The 20,662-nt window shown below is 31.5% G+C and overlaps 2 protein-coding genes and 1 long non-coding RNA gene across 3 annotated transcripts; 2 read left to right on the forward strand and 1 right to left on the reverse strand.

Annotated features, from left to right (window-relative positions):
• The first annotated feature begins 926 nt into the window (after window positions 1-926).
• On the forward strand, window positions 927-3,082 carry LOC134230905 (uncharacterized). The gene is made up of 3 exons (XR_009984444.1): window positions 927-957; window positions 1,170-1,277; window positions 2,827-3,082. It is a non-coding gene; the product is annotated as an uncharacterized LOC134230905 (long non-coding RNA).
• A 9,612-nt stretch (window positions 3,083-12,694) lies between these two features.
• On the forward strand, window positions 12,695-14,988 carry LOC134230879 (uncharacterized). The gene is made up of 4 exons (XM_062712744.1): window positions 12,695-13,066; window positions 13,191-13,215; window positions 13,542-13,637; window positions 13,909-14,988. The coding sequence occupies exons 1-4, from the start codon at window positions 12,731-12,733 to the stop codon at window positions 14,304-14,306; spliced, it is 855 nt and encodes a 284-aa protein (XP_062568728.1). The 5' UTR covers window positions 12,695-12,730; the 3' UTR covers window positions 14,307-14,988.
• On the reverse strand, window positions 14,981-19,128 carry LOC134230868 (uncharacterized). The gene is made up of 3 exons (XM_062712734.1): window positions 18,931-19,128; window positions 18,526-18,609; window positions 14,981-16,299 (listed from the first exon to the last, which is right to left on the reverse strand). Exons 1-3 carry the CDS (start codon window positions 19,118-19,120, stop codon window positions 15,644-15,646), a joined length of 930 nt encoding a protein of 309 aa, XP_062568718.1. The 5' UTR covers window positions 19,121-19,128; the 3' UTR covers window positions 14,981-15,643.
• Between the last annotated feature and the right edge of the window lie 1,534 nt (window positions 19,129-20,662).

Here is a 20,662-nt window from a genome sequence, read left to right on the forward strand (position 1 = left end):
AAAAAATGAAAAAGTTTTTATGCCATTGAAATTTCTTAATTTTAATACAAATCACAATATATTATTTCTGGAATGTTTTTTTTTTAGTTCGTTAAATTCTGCTATGCTCGTATTTTAATTTTATAAAATATTCCTGTACATATTTTGAGAAAACACGGTAAAAATAGAAACACAGCTGCGATACACACAGCTACGAAGTAATACGGGGATATTATACACAATATGCAAAAAGTGCACACTCGGAGTTTCCTTATTTGTTCAATAGACTAAAAGACTAGCTATGTCAGCATGGAACGTAGTTCCAACAGTTTCCAAGTATGGCGGATGTGAAGATTATCAAATGGGCATATAAAACGAACGGAAAGGTGATAAGAAGTTCGTGAAATTCATCTAGGAAGAGAGAAATTTCACTTCCGCTTTTTTTAGTCAACATATTTTCGGGAAAGGCCACTCCATTCATCATTAAAAACGATGGTCTGTCGATAGTGCACATCACACTGTTGTCATGGAAGGGTCAATTCCGAAGACTCTGACGGTTTCTTTGGTTTTTAACGTATTATTGGGACTGACGTTTGGCGGTTTGTATGTTTTTCTGTATCCTGGGATGCTCAACGAGCGGGACAAACTGCCACGCGTGAACTCGCTGTCCACGACGGATTTTAAGGAGAACAGTTTCTGTATGTCCTGTGATGACCTTGGGAGGTGGGTGACGGTCAATGAGACACTGTACACTGATATTGTGACCACGGACTGCGGACACCGCCTTTGCTGCGTTAAGGATGATGTGCTGCGAGATTTCTTAACGGAGGTATGTGTGCAAGATGATGGATTTTTTTCTTATACATGCATGTACAATGTATATTTGTATTTACTGTTATAACCACACTTGACTGATATCTAATGATATGTTTCTTTATGTTTATTGTCAGGCTAGTGCTGGAGCCAAAGAAAGAAATGGTTTGAAATATTTTTTTTCTCTTCCTTTACGCTCCTTTTTTAAAAATAAAATTGAAAAAATTTCAGAGTAAAAAGAATTAATTTTGTTTGTATTATTTTGCTAATATATATATATATATATATATATATATATATATATATATATATATATATATATATATATATATATATATATATATATATATATATATATATATATTTACTTTTTTCAGACATGTCAGAAAATATTACTTCAACGGTCAAAAAATATTTCGAATTTTGGAGACGTCGAAAAAATGCAGCTCATTTATACATAGATGGTAGTAACCCAATCTCAAAAGGTAAATCAGCTAAATTTAATTTAACAAAAATACAAGTCGTTTTCAAAACATACCTACTAGCTAATACCACTAATCCTTAAATTAACTAATGTTGGGAAGGGGTGAAATGTGCGTGTGCAACACTATATTAGAAATAATATTAGTTACATAGTCTTTTAGTGACGGGGTATGGGATGATACCTGGCTAGTAAATTTCATACCTGGCGAGGCGGCGCCGAGTCAGGTATGAAATTTACTAACCAGGTATCATCCCATACCCTGTCACTAAAAGACTGTGTAACGAATTTACCCCACCGATGAAACATTTACGTTTTATCTATACTTTATAAATGTTTTTCTCTGCTAAATGCTTCATCACGCTTATACTGTGCCTATTATGACGTCACGTTTGTGTTTGTGACGTAATACATCGACCGAGTATAGATTACAACTGACCGGGTATAGATTTACAACTGACCGGGTATAAGTAATCCACCGCCTTCACGTGACAGACTTCAACCAATCGTAAGCAAGGATTTCACGGAAAAATTGATAGAGGTGGGGTAAATATTCATACTGGCACATACCACAAGTGACTATTCACCGGGTGATAAGAATTTTAAACAAAACATAAGAATTTTTTAAGAAATTAATTTAAACTGGAGCCTAATCCTTTATTTGCTTCAAAAGAGGTCAATATAAATATTCAAACATGATAGGCATGTCAGATAATCTAAAATTGTTGTGATCAACACAACTTTTTTTCTCTTTGCTTTTTTTTTTAGAAGAAGTTGATAAATCGTTGATTTAAGGACAGTTGATACAAACAATAAAATCGATGCCTGAATTGATATTTTTATTAAAACCTATTTAGATTGTAAATGATTTATCTGATCAATTTCTAAAACACTAAGAAATTCTAAACTTTCTACGGTGTTCAAAATCTTTTCTACAACAATTCTTGATAATCTATACAATTTAAAAAAAAAAATTACTCCCTTTATTCTGAAACTTGACAAATTAAAATCGGTATGGTTAAACATTCATTGTACTCAAATAAACCCGACAAAAGTCGTTATTTTCGAGTTTGTTTACACGTAGGAGTTAAATTCTTACTTTTTTTAAATTAACTTTTTTATACAAGTCAAGATTAAAGAGAATAAAGTTAATAGATATCATTTAAAGTATATACCTTCTTATAATCCTCTATTTCACCAAGTGAAGTTTAAGAAGAATGCATAAACACATTCTGTATACCAACAAAATCATAGACTGCATTGTTTGAAGGTACGCAGTATCAGAGAACCCTTTTTTATCTTTTGACTTTTATATTACAAGTTTTTTTTTATGAAATATGCATTAAAAGTATCGAAAAATTCAAATTTAATCACCCTGCCCCTAGATATTAGAATAAGGTCAATTTTAAAAAATATATCCTTTGTCTTTGATATATATTTTTTTTTATATAATTTGCTTCTTAAATGCTCAGATAAGCTGTCATTTCTTTCTGACTCGCTCTCCCACTTAAAGACTGTTGCATGCCTGATTTCACCTATCACTTTTTTTATAGGCGGAGTGATACAGTGGAAGGATACGGATCGTTTTGGCACTGCTTTTATCTCAGACTTACTTTTGGAGGATAACAAACAACTACTGATTAAGGAAAATGGAAAATACTATGTTTATTTAGCACTAAACGTTCCACAAGATCAGCGACGAGAGAGTAGGAATTTTCACGTCATTTTACGAGTTAATAAAAGTACTAGAACACTAGGACCTGATATTCTTTTAAGCAAGAAATTCAAAAACGATGAAAATAGGAAAAGTACTTTAGTATCGCTCCACGGAGTTTTTGAGTTTAAAAAACATCATAAGGTTGAAGTGTATATTCAAGCAAATGTAAGAACACTTATTGATAAGACATCGATGTTAAATTATTTCGGAATCTATAAATTGAATTAGATTAAGTCAAACTGTAGTTTTAAAGTTACCTTGTAATACTTACCTGTTGATAATTAGTAAATTTTATTTTCACAATTTATTACCGAATAGAAAACTCTAATTAAATGAAAAATAATCTCAAATGTAAAATAAATTTTACGTTATTGAAAACATAAAAAAACTCAAATAACCAAGTCAATCAGATTTGTTTTTTTTTTTTCATTGCATTTTAAACGTACTTCAGCGTCAAAGACATACAAATTTTATGTGTGCAATAAAACATGCATGGAAAAAAAAATAATTTTTTCCCTTCCTATTTTGTTTATAAACTTAAATCTTTTATTGGATAGTAATGATAATAATTTGAATTGTGATGTATATTTTTGAAGTTCGGTGAAACGAAAATGGGAAATGTTGAATTTATAACCTCCTTGTTTTTATAGATTTGCTAAATGATTTAATATTTTTGGTTATTTTCAAACGTTTTTTTCATTTTTTGAATAAAGCAAATTTCATTTTTTGCTTAAAAAATGAAAAGAAATACTTACACACTCCATTACACACTCCATTGTTCACAAGAATTATTTTTCACTCAGGAATATAAATTGATCTCAATAAAATGTTAGTCTGTTTTTTGAAAAAAAAATGATAAAGCATACATATCATGTTAAAACGTGTTGAGCTGCGTGTTTATTTTAACCCGTTTTTTTTTTTTTTTTTTTTTTTTTGTTAAAAGTTAATTTACATATTTATTCCTTTCGACGTTAAAAGCAATTCTAACTCGTCAATACAAAAAAAGATTTATGAATAAAATATTTTATAACTTGAACAGTTGAAGACAAAAAAAACTTTCAAATTGGCCATTCATTAAGTAGTTAAGTCTGTGATTTTATCTAGTATATCCATTTAATTCATTGCGTTTGTGAGATTCATACAAGAAAAATACAGAAACAAGAAATATTTATGAATACTAGTATGCTTTATATCGATTGAAGATGAAAGTTGCAATTGAAAAAAAAAATATAACACTGTATATGTTGTATTGATACAGTGATCGATATATATATATATATATATATATATATATATATATATATATATATATATATATATATATATATATATATATATATATATATATATATATATATATATATATATATTTCCATTGAAATTATTTTCTCATTCAACATAATGAAGTCGACCGTGTGCTTTTAAATTTACAAATTAAATTTTATTTTCAAAGGTATTTTTATCATTAATAAACTTTGTTAATTCATCAATATAGATAATAAGAGAGTTATCCTTCCAGGTGAATGTAAACTGTACACTCGTGTATTTTGTTTGATATTGTCGTTGTACTATGGTGTTTTAAACAATGTGAAATTGAATTGAAATGAATTGACATGCCTTCATTTACTGGTGAAGGGCTGCATATATCATAGGAACTCCGAAAAAGTGATCAATAAGGATCTTTATTGAAGCCAATCTTGACACAGGACCAAAACACACGAGCAGTGACCCCCCCCCCTCTCTCTCTCTCTTTCTCTCTCAATGCTGTTTTGTTAAGGAACAATCACTGCCTATATTAAAGGTCTTCTGTTAGTGCATGATAAATCATCTAACTAGCTATTGCTTTAAAACAAAACATAGGTATTTAATTTAAAGATGCACCTAGGAAAATAATTGTCTAACATTATTAATTATGTTTACTGTTTGTTTGCATTTGATGTTTTCTTAACTTTCATCAGAACATTTGGAAACTCCATTGTATTGATAAAATGTATAATTTCTCCACAACTGTTTAACAGACATGTTTATGTGTGTGTGTGTGTGTGTGTGTGTGTGTGTGTGTGTGTGTGTGTGTGTGTGAGGGTGTGTGTGTGTGTGTGTGTGTGTTACTTAAAAATTGTTAAAAATGTTTAACCAATAAAAGGAATTAAGAATTACACCATTTTTCATTTTTTATGTAAGCAAATTGGAGAGTGACAAAACCAGTCATTAACTAAGGTTATTTTTACGAGGAAGTAGATACAATGACTGATATAAAGAGCACGTGACCTGTAACTCATTATTATGCTTAGTTTAGATTTCCATCCTGAATTATACGTGACAAGTTTACAAGGTCAAGTATTTTAATATTGTCGATTTCACAAAATCAGAGTTTAAACTAAATTCACTGATTAGTTGAATGAGCGTAATAGTGATATTGCAAATAGGTTGCCTGTGGTTATTTCCCATCAAACAAAAATGGATTTTTGGAAAACTAATTATTACGTGAACAGATAGAACTGCTCCTCTCTCTCTCTCTCTCTCTCTCTCTCTCTCTCTCTCTCTCTCTCTCTCGCTCTCGCTCTCTCTCTCTCTCTCTCTCTCTCTATTGATAGAATTTCCTTTTGCCTGAATATGAATGTGTTGGTTTTACAAAAGAGCCATTTATTAAATATACTTTTATTAGAAATTTTGGTCTGTCCTATTATTCCAAACTTTGTTTAAACACTCCAATGGCTTGATATAAATAGCAAAAATGTTTAAAATTCCACCTATATTGTGTAATAGTAAAATATAAATTCCCTCAATTCCAATTTTGTGTTTGTTCTACACTTTATCAATTTTCTTCATTAGAATTCTTAAGTCATGAGGAATGAATGAAGTTTACCATATCTTAGGGGAAACATATACTTATATAAACAGTACATTTACTTCTTAGTCATGTTTAACATTCTGTTGAATTTCTATAGGTTGTTTAATTAATGAAAGCGATATTTTGTCAAAATGTGAAAGAATTTCAAAGTGAAATTTTGACACAGTGTGAAAGAATATTAGAAGGGAGGATGTGCTGTAAAAATTTTCCCCTGACTGCCTTAATTGCTGCCTTAAACTCGAGAGACATTTTTATAATTTTAATTTAAAGGGTCTTCCATCAATATATTGAATTTTTCCAAAGGTACCAATTGTGTCCCCTTATTATCAAACCTATTTTTGTATTCATTTGAAGCATAATTTGTCTAAAATGTTATAACTAAAAAGAAAACCACTTGCTGTGACCTTTAGATATATCGACGACGTACATGTATTGTCAATTAACAATGGTAATTTATATTGATACGATATATCCCGGTGAGCTTGAAATAAAAGATACTACAGAGTATGACAAATTTGTTTCATATTTGGATATTTTACTTTAAGCAACAATAATCTCTCATCACCTGCATACGAAGTTTATATCTCTCAGTTGATTCGATACGCAAGATCATGCTCTACGTACATGTATGAACCATTTCTAAAACGAGGTAAGTTAACGTTATTGACAAAATAAATTATGAAACAACGATATCAGCAGTCTCGTTTAAACTCATCATTTCGTAAGTTCTATGGTCGGTAAAAAGACATTGTCAGCAAATACAATTTATCATTGAGTCAAATGCTGACTGGCGTTTTTCATACCAACTGTTAGTCCATTATTTACACACTGAATTGAGAACGGATTTTCCCATTATTTCCCGATCAAGGAGCATACGGCGGGTGTGCCCGGTCGGCAGGAGATGATCACTCCTCCATGGCACCTGACCCCAACTCTGATGTTTTGGAGGTCCGTGTTTGCTTTGCTCTTATTTTGAATTGTTTTAAGGACTTTTGAGCTTGAATGCTGTTTGTTATTTCCATAAATTTCATTTATAAAAAAATTCTGTCCCATTCCTGAAATTTATTTCAAAAGCAAATACTGTACAGATTTTGAAAATATATTTAGCGTGCTTCAAAAAAAACAAGGAAAATGAAACACAATAATATTTTGCGTCCTGTCAATATAAATAGATATTTCCCTTTTAATCTTCCATTTTCTTAGGATAGGAAATGGAGTTATCGATCCAGGAAACCTAAGATATCGGTGCGATTACAAAATAATCTATATTCAATTTTATTGCTAAGTTCCCAGTATTCCGAAAATAACCTTAGGATAGCCATATTAGCAGTCATGTGTAGTTTTTGTCGCTTTGAGTTCCTTCTTTCGAAAAATGTGTTTATTTTTAGTTTATTGCAGTAAATCAGAGATAACTTGCAAACTAGGAAGCGTTTACACATCCTGTATATAGAAAAGAAAACAAAATATGTAGAATTGTATATGTGTAGTCACGTAAACAAGAAATGACAAACTGGATTTCCTTTATACGTATTAGTTTTGACAGATGTGGTTTATCAACTGTATTGTACAAGCAATATTTCTATAATGTAAAATGAATAACTACTACATACAAGCAACGACTAGAAGATCAATATACATTCAAAAGTGGATTATTAAACTTCAAGAATCCCCAAAAAGTTAAAATTATAGAATTTATAAAATTCATTTTGAGTGCGAGAAATATTTAATAGCCATTCTCTGTAACCACTTAAACTTCGTTGCCACGCATGGTCACCGATTTTGATGAAACTTCACCCATGCTTAGTACTTGACACCAGAAACAAATATCAAACAAAATTTCGTTGCTAAGTGTCTCGGTTGCTATGGCAACAGCCGGAAAAGTTTGAAAAATTGAGATTTTCAGCCACTTTAAATCTTGACTGTGGCTTAATAAAAACTAGAAAAAGCAAACAAACCATTCTCACAAAAAAAATAAACTGTTTAGAATATATCTCTAAGTAGGTGGTAACCAAGAGTACATTTGGAATGCATTTAAAATGCTGAAATATGCTGAAAAACACTCCGTATTCACTAATGGTAGGTGTTACATGCTCAAACTCAATCAAAGACTTAAGAAAAACAATGAAAATGTTTGACCTTAAGTATATAAGTATAAGCAATATTATTCTATGAATAATTTTTATGGTTGCCATGGTAACACAGTGTAACCATGCAAAACCAGTAACTAAGATTGGGTTAATGCTACTGTCTTGAGGAAAAACATGAAAATTCAAGACTGGCAAATATGCATCCTTAGGACCTTGCAACACCAAAACCATAAGAAAAATTGGGTATAATTGCTACTTTGAAATGTTACCATGGAAACAAAGTACCAGTACTTAAAAGTGAATTATTTTTCGCTGCATGAAGAATTAAATTGCCATATAATCAAGAAACAAATAAAAGGACTCAGCTTGAATAGTACTTATCTGTTAGAACTGAAGTTGAATATCATATATTGATAAAATTTGATGAAGAAAACAACACTGTTGCTATGGTTACCAAGAAGGGAAAGTGTTCGATTTTGTGAACTTTATATCTATATTAAACCATGTGTGCCAACTTCTTGCATGCACTTAGAGATTGGATGATAGTCAAAATTGAAAGTCAGGTTAGCTTTTAATAAATATCAATCATAAAAGTTTTGGGAATCTACATGTAAGGGTACGTATCCAAGGAAAGAAAATATTTTTCAGGTTTTTAAGCATATATTTTCTGCTTATTTCCATAGCAACGCTCTATTTAAAGAATCTAATCAGAATTGTTTCAAATGGGAAAACTAGGAGCACACCAACATCTTTAAAAATTGATCATCAGTTATGAGGAAATGTGCTTTTTTAAAAGATAGGATCAGATTTAAACATACAGAGTGTTACTTTGAAGGCTGTCTGTGGTATAAAAACCTTGGCAACCATTGCCAACCAAAATGAAATATCATATTTTGTTCTTGGTACATGTTTCAAGGCTCTTTTTTCCATTATTTGGTCACATTTCATCCTATAATTGCGTTTTTTTTTAACGTGTATGACTTGATAAATTTCAATGAATATTTTTTTTTACTTTTGAATACTTTGTTACCATAGTAACATATGTAATAGTTGATTTACGAAACATGTTTATCATGCATTTGAGACATCTGACCTTTAACTTTTGGAAACAGTCATTGTCAATTGTTTGCTTTGCCGCAAATGTTAACTATGGAGCTCTAAACATGTTAAAAAATGCCATTTTTCGAACTTTAAAACACGTTGCCATGGTAACTGTAAAACATAGCAACCAATTTTTGCCTGATTTCAGTTTAGGGTATCAATGACTTTTATCATAGAGAGTTTCGAGAAATTCTGAGACTATGCGTGCCACAGCTTTTATGTAAAATTTCAAATCATTACAGAGAATGGCTCTTAACACGGTTATCATGTAAATTTAGAAAAACACAAACCACTATGCGCTGGTAGATGGAATTGTATCAAAAGAAAAGCAAGGTGTTTAGCTTATATGTAATAGTAATTCATTGGGAAAATCTTGAATGCCGCTGTATTTTAGGTTGAAGTGCCTTTAAACAAATTAATGAAAAAAATTATCCAAAACACTTGTTCAAATCCAAAAATTATTTTTTTATGTCATGTGAAAAAAGATGTTGTTAATGCGCCGATATTCAATTTTCTGTAGAATAATCAATCGCAGGTATGGCCGATCGGCAGGAATGCTTACTCAACCATGCCATCTGATCCCATCTCTGTTATTTTAAGAGGTTCCCGATTTTTTTATTGTTATTGTTTCAATGGAATTTTGACTTTGAATACTGTTTGTTTTCCTCGTTAAGGTTGCGTCAAAGGTCAACATGTCTAAAAATTATTTTTACAATAGCTCCAAAACTATGTGTGGTATAAAGTCAAAACATTTACAGTTTATAAATATATCATCGATTAATAGATAGAAAGTATAACTTGATAACAATATTTTAAAAAAGATATTTTTTGAGAAAAATTATATCAGAAAATGTGCATATTTAAAAAAAAATACACCTGCTTAATTCTGTCCTTTTTGTGAAAACCAACACTGTAGAAATAATATATGTTGATCATTGAAGGGCAAGTTGGGCTTGAACGGTCTCTGAAAGACTGTTATTGAAAGTATGGCATGTATAAAGACAAGACCCCTATAGAATCCGCCATTTGCAATGTACTTTCACTTTCAAATCTTAACATTTGGACAAGATAAACAGGGAAAACAACTTTCCAGAGGCTATCCAAGTCCAACTTGCCCTTCATTGATAAACATATATTGTTTCTGCAATGATGGCTTTCACTAAGAGCACGGAATTAATTAGGTGTATTTTTTTTAATATAATATATGCATTTTTAAGAATAATTTTTCTCAATTAATATTATTCCAAATTTTTTTTTTTTTATCAAGAGATACTTTCTATCTGTTTATCAAGGAAAAATTTATAAACTGTAAAAGTTTTAACTTTATACCTCACATAGTTTTGCGGCTATTGTAAAAATAATTTTTTTGACATGTTGATCTTTGACGAAACCTTAAACAGTCATCAAAAGAATAAAAATACAAACTTTTAAATGTCTACATATAGGAGGGTTGTCCGTAAAGTTCTTGGACAACATTGATAATTACTGACAAACATTGATATATTATATGAACCTATCATTTTCATTAAATTAATTTTTCATTTATATCATGCAAATTTTAAACAAAACCAAAGTACAAATATATATGTTTTTATTAGATACAAAAAAGACACACACTCATACCCGGAGCACTAAAACAAAAATCCTTGACGTTACCCGACGTCAAAAGCTTAATACATGTTAGAACGTTTCTCAACACAGTCACCGTTTAATTCAATACATTTCTGATGTAGCTTTAAGCAGTCATCAAAGATGTATACAAACTATTAAGATTTCATATGTAAAATGATATTTAACACTTCAAATCCTGCAAATCATCAAGCCTTTGTCCGCGAAAAAAGACTTTATTTAAGGAAATACCGCAATGTCACGTTACAAAATTCAATTTTTACAGCACTGTAATCTCGGAATGGTGGTCTTCCTTCACGCATGCCATCCCGTAGGGAGGAACAGCGAAAGTCGGACGGTTTTTCGGACCTTCTCGTATGCACCTTCGGTACACGCTCCAAACTCTTAACACATAACCGGAAAGTTCTACGTCACATAAAATGATGTTTTTACCCTCTTTCTATTCTTAATTTTCATTGGTTAAAAGCTTTGTAATGCTATAAATCAAAACCAAACACGGAAAAGCAAAGGCTGATAAAGTCGGACAGTGACAGTGAAAGTCGGACATGTAGAATTTAAAGTCGGACACATACTGGTTTCGGCATTTAAAGTCCAATTTACTTCATTTTTTAGGTGTTAAATCGTATTGGAGCATGGCTGCACAAAGTATCATGATATTATGATAAATTGTTCCAGTATTTAAAAATATGACAATTAAAATACAATTTATTCAATATAATGTGCTGTCCGACTTTAAATTCTCCTCTGTCCGACTTTAAATGACCGAGAATGTAAAGTCGGACAGTTTAATTTTAATGGTTTTATAAATAAATATCCACCAAAAAATTATTATCATGGAAATAATTAATATTAATCATGTAAAAGTATGATTTAATTACAAAATACACTGTCAATCACGGAGTACCGACGACAAACTGAAGATTTCGCCAAGGATAACTAGGTCACTGTTGACAGGCGCGCGCTCGGTGCGCATGCGAATTTTATCCGGATCCGTGAGACGCGTATGGATCAATCAGATTTTAGACATTATTTCAAACGTTTTCACGACTATATATGTATGAAACAACCAATAACATCCTTTAGATGGAGATACTGAAAGAAAAATACACATGACACTAAATTTAGTAACGATTTTATTCTGAAAGAGAAGACTGTCCGACATTCGATGCTGTCCGACTTTAGCTGTTCCTAAACTGTTAACGTTCCTTACGTACTTTTGTAAAATAATTTAGATTTTACTTAAATACTTAAGAACGGCTTCATTTACTATATTTTCCCGACTGTTTAAATCATTTATGGGTTTCTGTTGGTGTTGTTCCGATGTCTCAGCAGAATTTAATCACTGCTCTCTGCTCCACCTTTTCCGAAAACGTCCCTATTTCAAACAATGCCGATCCCGTCTTAATAGATTCTAACCTCGATATCTAAATCATTTCTAAACTTTGAACGTTCAAATTTGGCAGGTTTGAAGTAATAACTCTCGTCAACCTCATGATGTTAAAGCAATCCAAATTTCCGCGGAATTTGCCAAATACAAATGAAAATTATAAAGTGATAAATAACATTTTGATTAACAATTTGCAGTGCTCCGGGTCCTCATCCACATTCTAATAATGAAGCCATAATTGAAATTGTATATTTGATTTTGAATATAATCTTAAATTTTGTAGTTCACATTTACTAAAGGATTATAAATATGTTAATAAGAAATATCAATGACACCATTTTAATCTGAATTTTTGCTTGTCCACGAACTTTACGGACAACCCTCGTACAGTCGTAAGTTCATTATCATTTTTAAAAATACATCTCAATTTTCCAAAATAAAAAAAAAAAAATACATCATTCATACAAGCATATATAACATTAATTATATAATAGACTTTTTTGAACTACTTCCTACGTTTTTCCTGAATCCTCGACAGTAACCCTGGAAACTCAATTATCTGTGGACGTTTATAAATAGAGTGGGCTAATTCTACACGGAATGGAAAAACCCACATTCACGAAACAACATATAAAGAAGAAACACGTACAGCTAACGGGAGTGAATTTTTCAAAAGATATTGAAAATGAATAACTCAGGACAAGTTTGTAAAATCATAGTGATAATTTCCTGTGTGATAAATTTACTATTAGCGATAGTATTCGGATTTTTACTCGCATTAAACTGGGAGAATGTTGGGGCCTACTTTCGGTTTAAAACCGACACTCTCCAACAGGAAATTATCGGGAATGTAAGCGGTGATGGGGAGTTACAAACAAAAGACTCGGTTTGTTTTTCGTGTGACTATTTGGGAAACAGTGTAAGTGTGAATGAGACACTGTACGACAAAATTGTTACAACTGATTGTCAACACAAGTTATGCTGCATTAAAAACAGTGTGATTCATGATTTTGTACAAGCGGTAAGTGATTATAACAACATTACTGTGACCTATTTTTAGAAGGAATGTTTAAAAAATGAATTGGGAAAGTTAAGGTTGCATTTTTACTTTCGTTTTCAAACCTAGGTTTTTCCTTCTTTTTCAGACACTAAATCAGAACAATGACAAAGGTGAGGCCTATGTAAAATTCTTAAACCTAACAACTCTACATTCATTATCGAAGAGCTAATTTAACAGTTTCTGAAGTTCTAATAAAAACATATTAATTAATTAAACAGAAGTTAAAATTAAACATCCAGTATTTTTAAATAAATGTCTTCATTGGAGGTTCAATGATTTCATTTCAAAAAGACTAATCTATAAGAATTCTAGAGCATGTCTTTACGGACGTTTATTTGAGATTAATTTCAATAGATTATTGAAAAAAAAATATAAAAAGAAAAAGATATGGATAAACTTTTGTCACCAAACTTATCTATAAATGTTATTTTTTCAGGTAATAATTCCTCGATCCGGGACTCGTTCACCTGGTGGAGAAATAGACCCCACTCCGCTCACCTTTATCTGGACAGGGATAACTCCGTTACAAAGGGTCAGTGATTATTTTGTCAACATTAAAAAAAAAGACATTCAGATTCATCGATTATTTACTAAAGTACTTACATGTAACTCACTCTAGGAAATATAACAAAATCAATGATTAATTAATTATGCATTTTTCATTTTAAAAGTGTTTGTTAGAAAAAAAGATGCAATTTATGTTCGTCATAAATAAGAAAAAATGATAAAACAATACAGAACTGATGTATTTTATTATACATATTAAGTACTTAAAGTATTTACCCAAGGATTCTCTATTGCAGAAAACAAATTGCGGTGGATAACTGACGATTCGTATGGTACCGCATTTGCACACGATATTGAACTGATGAACGGAACGCACATGCGCATCAAAAAAGGTGGCATCTATTTCATATACAGCTCCACTACGTTTGATCACACTGGTCAGGACACTGTTGAAACTCTGTATCAAAGTATTATTAAATATCACCCTATGTTGCCTAAGACAGGCGATGTTGACCTCATTTTCAGTAAATTTGGGGGGTCGCCTGAATCTGATAGACATCATACAAATTTTCTTGCGGGAGTGTTCGAGTTGCAGAAGGATTATCGTATTGCCAGCCCGCTGTCTCAGAGTGGACACAAGTTTCTGGATAAATCCTCGGTGATAAAAAATTATTTTGGAATATACAAGTTGTAATTTTATTGTTGTCATGACACTTTGTAAATATATTTAAATGTATGTTAAAATCATTTAATTGAGGAATCTAGATCCTCGAAAATGGTTGAAGCTGGGAATCAGCTTGTGAAGAAATTTACTGTGTTGTGTTCTTCAACAAAATTGAAGAAAGAGACTTCCTTTGTTGCCATATGAGAATTGGTGACAGCAAGTAATAAACTCGTGTAGGAAACTGGTCCTAAGATCACCGGATGGAAAGCAGTATGCCTATGATTCATTACAACTTAAAATACAAAAGGCAATTACAGAGAAAAAATTAATTGTTTTGGTTAAAACTTCAGTTATTGCTTGTGTTGGCTTAGTTTAGGTAAAACAAAACGAACGAAATAACTTGAATAGTTTTGATATTCATCAAACTATTTATAATATAAATATTATTCTTTTAAAAGATTTTTTTGGGGGGTTTAAAAGACAGTACATTCTACAACGGTGAACCTTTCACAAGACACATCTGCCTGGAAAAAGAAAATTATCTCTTATGTAACCATGGCACTTTATTACCTTTTTTTTCATGTTCGATTTAAAATCTGGTCACTCCAAGAAATTGCGTTCTATAACATTTTGCACTGTTTTATGTAAATTCAATGTAAATACATGGTATTGTTCTCATTTTATGACATCTTGAATAAAATTGTAAAACGTGTATTTTTGTTATCTTTTTTTTTTTGGGGGTATTTACAGTTTGCGTCTTAATATACTACAGTATATGTAAAAAGGTTATGGGCAAGGGCACGCAACCAGCAGTCCTCCATCTTTCAAATCTTACAATAATAAAAACTTGAAGGGTTAGCAAATACTGAAACACGACGTATTTGTGTCTCTTTTCATGTCAAAAATTCTGCAATGACGCCCGATGAATGTAGTGTGTTATATATGGAGGTAACAAACAGTATTCAAGATCGAAAGTCCATTCAAGCAATACATATCAAGTGTAGAGAAAACACACGTCTAAAACATCAGAGATAGGATCAGGTGCCATGGAGGAGTGAGCATCCAATGTCGACCAGTAACACTCAACTTAACCGTGGCCTCTGATTAAAAGACAAACAAGGAAAGAAAAATCGCCACACCAGCATGTAAAATAGAATTCTAGTTTTTTCTTAGTATAACACAGAATCTGCCACTCCCCTGCACATATAAAAAAATAGTGTTCAATGTCAGAACCATCAAGGATTATGGAGAAATATGTTGCATGCAACGCATTCGTGATCCCTTTGTCTCTATATAAATTGTGCAAGGGTGAGCAAAGGCTTCAATGAGTAAAAAAAATAAAGTCCAAATCCATCCAGCCCACATTGTCATGCTGGCGGGGATGGTGGTCCATTATAACTCCTGCATACAGCCGACATATGAACATAAATCGTTTTTAAATCCGACAACAGAATTAGAACTAACGGCACAACCACACACACGATACCTACGTATCCCATCGTCACTGAAGACGGTCGATTATCCTGTGCACTTGTTTTTGTTCGTATGTAAGAATTAGTCGTCTTTTTATCCATGTATAATGCTTTAGAAATATTCTGCACCGCCTCCTCTATATAACGAGTGTTTGAAGTATTTATGTAAGACGTTTGATCTTCACAAGCAGATGGTAATGGAGTAATAGGCACTTGTACAGTAACTGTGTAGGGAGCAAAAGAAGTCACGATTGCTGTAACCGCGTTTTCTGTGACGTATTCTGTCCTTTCAATATATTGCGTCACTGTGACGTTTTCTGTCCTTGTGACGTTTTCTTTTACTATGACATAATCTGTTATGTTGACATTTTCCGTCATGGTAAAATTTACAGTGAGTGTGACTTCTACAGATTGTGTGACCTCATCTGTTATTGTGACGTTCTGTGTTACTGTAGTGCTTTCCACGATGGTAACATTTTCCACAGTTGAATAGTTGTAGCAGCTAATTGGCAAATACACATAGGAAAGAGAAGCTGACGCTATCGGGTTTTCTGTAAAAATTGAACAATTTGCAATATCATTCAGTGATATATATGGATTAACTTGAAAAGGAATTATTTTTCTCTATTCTAAATAATTAACTAAGATATGTACTATTACTTATGCAGGTACCATCAAGGGTTTACGGGGATTTACCCCGGGTTTTATTCCATACACCCGTGGTAATTCCCCATTCACCCTTGATTGGACCTGGTAACGATTTTATTTCCCTTGTACCCAAATAAATTCTTTGAAAACATAATTCCAATCAACTGTGTCTCAACCTTTCGATAAGATTTCGAGATGTCGGGTGCACAAAAATTTATACCTAACCCTGTAACCAATCAACACTCGTGTTACAAGCTACATAGGAAATAAATGTTTTTATGTCATCGTAAAAGTTTCGGGGGTACATATGTTTTGCCTCGTCTGTCTGTTTGGCCACAAAATCTTTATCCTTGCCTTTAACTTATGAGTGGGGAGATCTTTGTTTGGATACCAACAACGTTGACCTCTTGACCTTGGAGTTTGACCTAATTTAAGAAAAAAAATTTACCACACTTTAACTTAGGCCATAACTTTTAAGCTGTTTGTGCTAGGACTTTCATACTTCTCATATGTATTCGTGTGACAAGACCCTTCACTGGATTTCAACTCTGATCCTTTGACTCTGACCTTGGTATCCTTACAAAAAATACTATAATAACTATACTTAACTATTATTTACTATAATTAACTATAGTAGCAAGTTAAAAACTTTGAAACTTTGAATTACTAACGTGAAAACTTTGGAACTTTAATTTACTAACGTTAAGACTTGGGAACTTTGATTTACTATAGTGAAAACTTTGGAACTTTTATTTACTATAGTGATAACTTGGAACTTTGATTTATTGTAGTTAAAACGTTGGAACTTTGATAAGGAAGTATAAAACTCGTGAAATTATGTTTTTGATTCCCACTATGTACATTTTATGATAATTCAAGGCTAAGATTCATTACAGCTTCAGAGAACTTTTTAAATAATGTAAAAGAAATTAATTTTAATGTAGAGGTTGTCTCTTTCGCCGATAAATAAGTGATATTTATTTAAATCTATTTTATTTAATGTAATGCAGATATAACCTACGTTTTATTTATAGAAAAAGTAAACTTAAATAATGAAACATAAAATTTACAGCATTTAAACCAAAAGATTTGCTTCAGTCAAGAGGGTTTTTTTAATGTAAATATTGCATTTGAATGAGTTACTTAATAAATTTAAATTAAGATGTGCAACTAAACCAGCCCCAGGAAACCCCAAATCGAATTCCTTAAAAGAGTTAAATAATCAAAATAACTTGAGAAATAAACTATTGTTAATTAAAAAAAGTATTTTTGTTAAGGTAGATTGACCTACTTTTAAAAAACTTAAACCTTAGCCATAACTTTTTAACGGTAAGGGCTAGGGCTTTATACTTCATATATGTAACAGAACTTTTCCTAGAATACCAACATCTATGACCCTTTGACCTTGATCATGATCTAGGAATTTGACCTTCTTTTTAAAAACTTTAACCTTGGCCAAAACTTTTGAACGGTCAAAGCTAAGGCTTTCACTTCAAATATGTAATTCTTGTGACAAGACCTTTCTTTAGAAACAAAAAACTTTTACCCTTTGACATTGACCTAGGAGTTTAAAGGTAAAACATTTTTAAAATGGTTTTTAAAATGTCTTCCGTAAATATCTTGTAAAAGCCAAAAGAAAATTTTCTTACGTTTTGATTTAATATTTTTTTCTGTAATTGCTTTTTTTATATAGTGCGATATTTCTTTTACATTAAATCATTTTTATGTATATATATATATATATATATATATATATATATATATATATATATATATATATATATATATATATATATATATATATATATATAACTATAAACGTATGGGTCATATGGTCGAAAAGTTAGCAAGTTCTTGTCTATGTTACAAGTACTGAGCTTTACAGTTAAGAAGATAAAGGCATATACTGTGGAATTATCAATGATCTTGGGATATTTCAATGTTTGTGGTTTTCCTGTATCACCGTTTCCTACGAAAAATCATTTTATATTGGTTCATAAAATTAATTCTCCAGTACATATACGCTACGCAGGTAAATATGTTCCATCGAAGCAGTAATTGTTTATATGCAAAAATTAATATTGACCCTAGCGAATTAAAATGATTATATGAAAAAGTAACATGCTAACTTGCTGTATTTGAACAGTCTAGAACAACGTTCTGATCTTTTACCGGTGTAGGGGTTATGACGTCACTTTCCTGCTTTACTTCACCTTAAAAAGAAAAGCAAACTTCATTATCCATATCCACAAATAGTTAACTCCTACCTTCACAAGCCAAGTTAGAGATTCTTAATTAAAGTTAGACAAATGCAAAAGGAAAATCAAAGAAATTATCTAGAACAGAAAACCCATCGTTTCATCGATAGTTGAATTTGATAGATTTTCTTTCGAGAGACAGGATTTTTTTTACTATATTTTCATTGGTGCCTTACACTCGTGAAAATATATTTTCAAAAATTCCGTCCCACCTTTGAAATAAGCACAAATTTTGCGTAGCCCTAGCTTAAATCCTTTAAGACTTTAACTACATACCACTTATACACTGACGAATGGCAATGTTGACCTCTTGTCCATTACCTTCCTTAGTTTTCAACAATAAGCAATTGTTACTTGAGTATGAAACAATAGCATAGCAATCGATGTCACTCTCGCAGGTTCTCTTGCAATCTGCCTTATTACTGGATTCAACACCTCTAAGTTCTAGCGACAACAAATCACTCATTGGACAAGTGTTGCCTAAATAAATAAAAAAAATTAAGTTAAATACATTTGTTACTTAAACGTAAATGGAAGCATCTTAAACTTGGAGAGCTTTTAATCAATTTTATTTTTTGAAGCTAAGCACGTGGGTAATACTGTATACACGGTTATTTTCGGGCCGTCTTAATTTGCCCTTTCACACTAGCAAACAATTAAGCCCCTGTTTAAGCTTTTCCAAATGAGGATAGGGCGAAAGGGGCGAAAAAACCGGGGGCCGAAATTTCCCTGTATGCAGTATGTCAATTCAAAAATTCGCCTATTACTATAACAAAATAGTTTATTGCATTACCAAAGGAACTCTTTTGCCCTTAACTGCAATATTTAACAAATAAAAGTTGAAAACGAAATAAAATTGAATATTTTTCATACCTCTCAGATGAATACAATTGCAATATTTCTTGCTTTAAAATCTAACCCTGAATGGCAATTCAAAACTTTACCTATCTAGCATCGTTTTTACAAAACGTAGCAGCTTAAAAATAATTTTCTACGGATATGAAGCAACTTTTCCTAGATCCCCGATATACTTGCCTTCAATTCGCTGTTCACATATAGCGCCATTGTCTTCATCACATTCCTTTTGTTCATACTTAAAATCTAGATCTGGTTTAGTTTTGTAGCATTGTTTGCTGGAATCGAAATACATGTGATTAGAATCTTTAAAGTAAACAAATGTTGAAAAATTGAATGGTGTACAATCCTGCCATTCCATGCCAGAGGCTGTATTGGTCAAACCGATCCAGGCATAGTCGTGCCTGAAATAAAAAGGACAATTAAAGGATTATTATTTTTCTATATTTCTACCAACCTGGGTAAGCTTTAAAATTAATATCAAAATCTTATTCAAATGATATCATAATACTCAAATCATTAATATAAGTAAAAAAAAAATGAAAAAAATCATACTATTTTTCTTGAATATAAAATGTTTAAAGCAAGGTTTATCCTTAATTATGCACTTGAGAAAAAAAAATATATATAGTACTTTATTCTAATGTGTTTATTCAATAAAATGTAGTCCTTTTTAAATCCACCATGTGCTTCTTGTCATGATCGGAAAATAACGGGGAAAAAATTGTAAATTCAGAGTGTAAATAATGGAGGATCAATTAGTATGCAAACTGTCGGTCAGCATTTGACTCAATAGTAAATTGTATTTACTGACAAAACCATTGTATCGACCATAGACTTACGAAATGACGACTTAAAACGAGACTGCTGAAATCCTTGTTTAATCAACTTGTTTGTCAATAATTTACCTCTTTTTAGAAATTGTACATACGTAGAGCATGCTCTATATACAGTAAAAAAATATATGAGAATTATTTTTCATTTTCATCGGTTCTAATTTTTTTTCAGATCTACAATCGTACTTTAATCCATTAGATTTACAACGCCCGCGTGGTGCAATGGTTAGAATGTGTACTGGATATAATTGAACTGCTGCGCATGGAGACCTTTTATTTTGGTTGAGACCATATTAGGTCCCATGTCGCTGTAAAAC

This window comes from Saccostrea cucullata, unplaced genomic scaffold, assembly GCF_032062105.1.
Source record: "Saccostrea cucullata isolate Sc308-1 unplaced genomic scaffold, CSIRO_AGI_Scuc_v1 ctg1919, whole genome shotgun sequence".
NCBI classification, from domain to species: domain Eukaryota; kingdom Metazoa; phylum Mollusca; class Bivalvia; order Ostreida; family Ostreidae; genus Saccostrea; species Saccostrea cuccullata.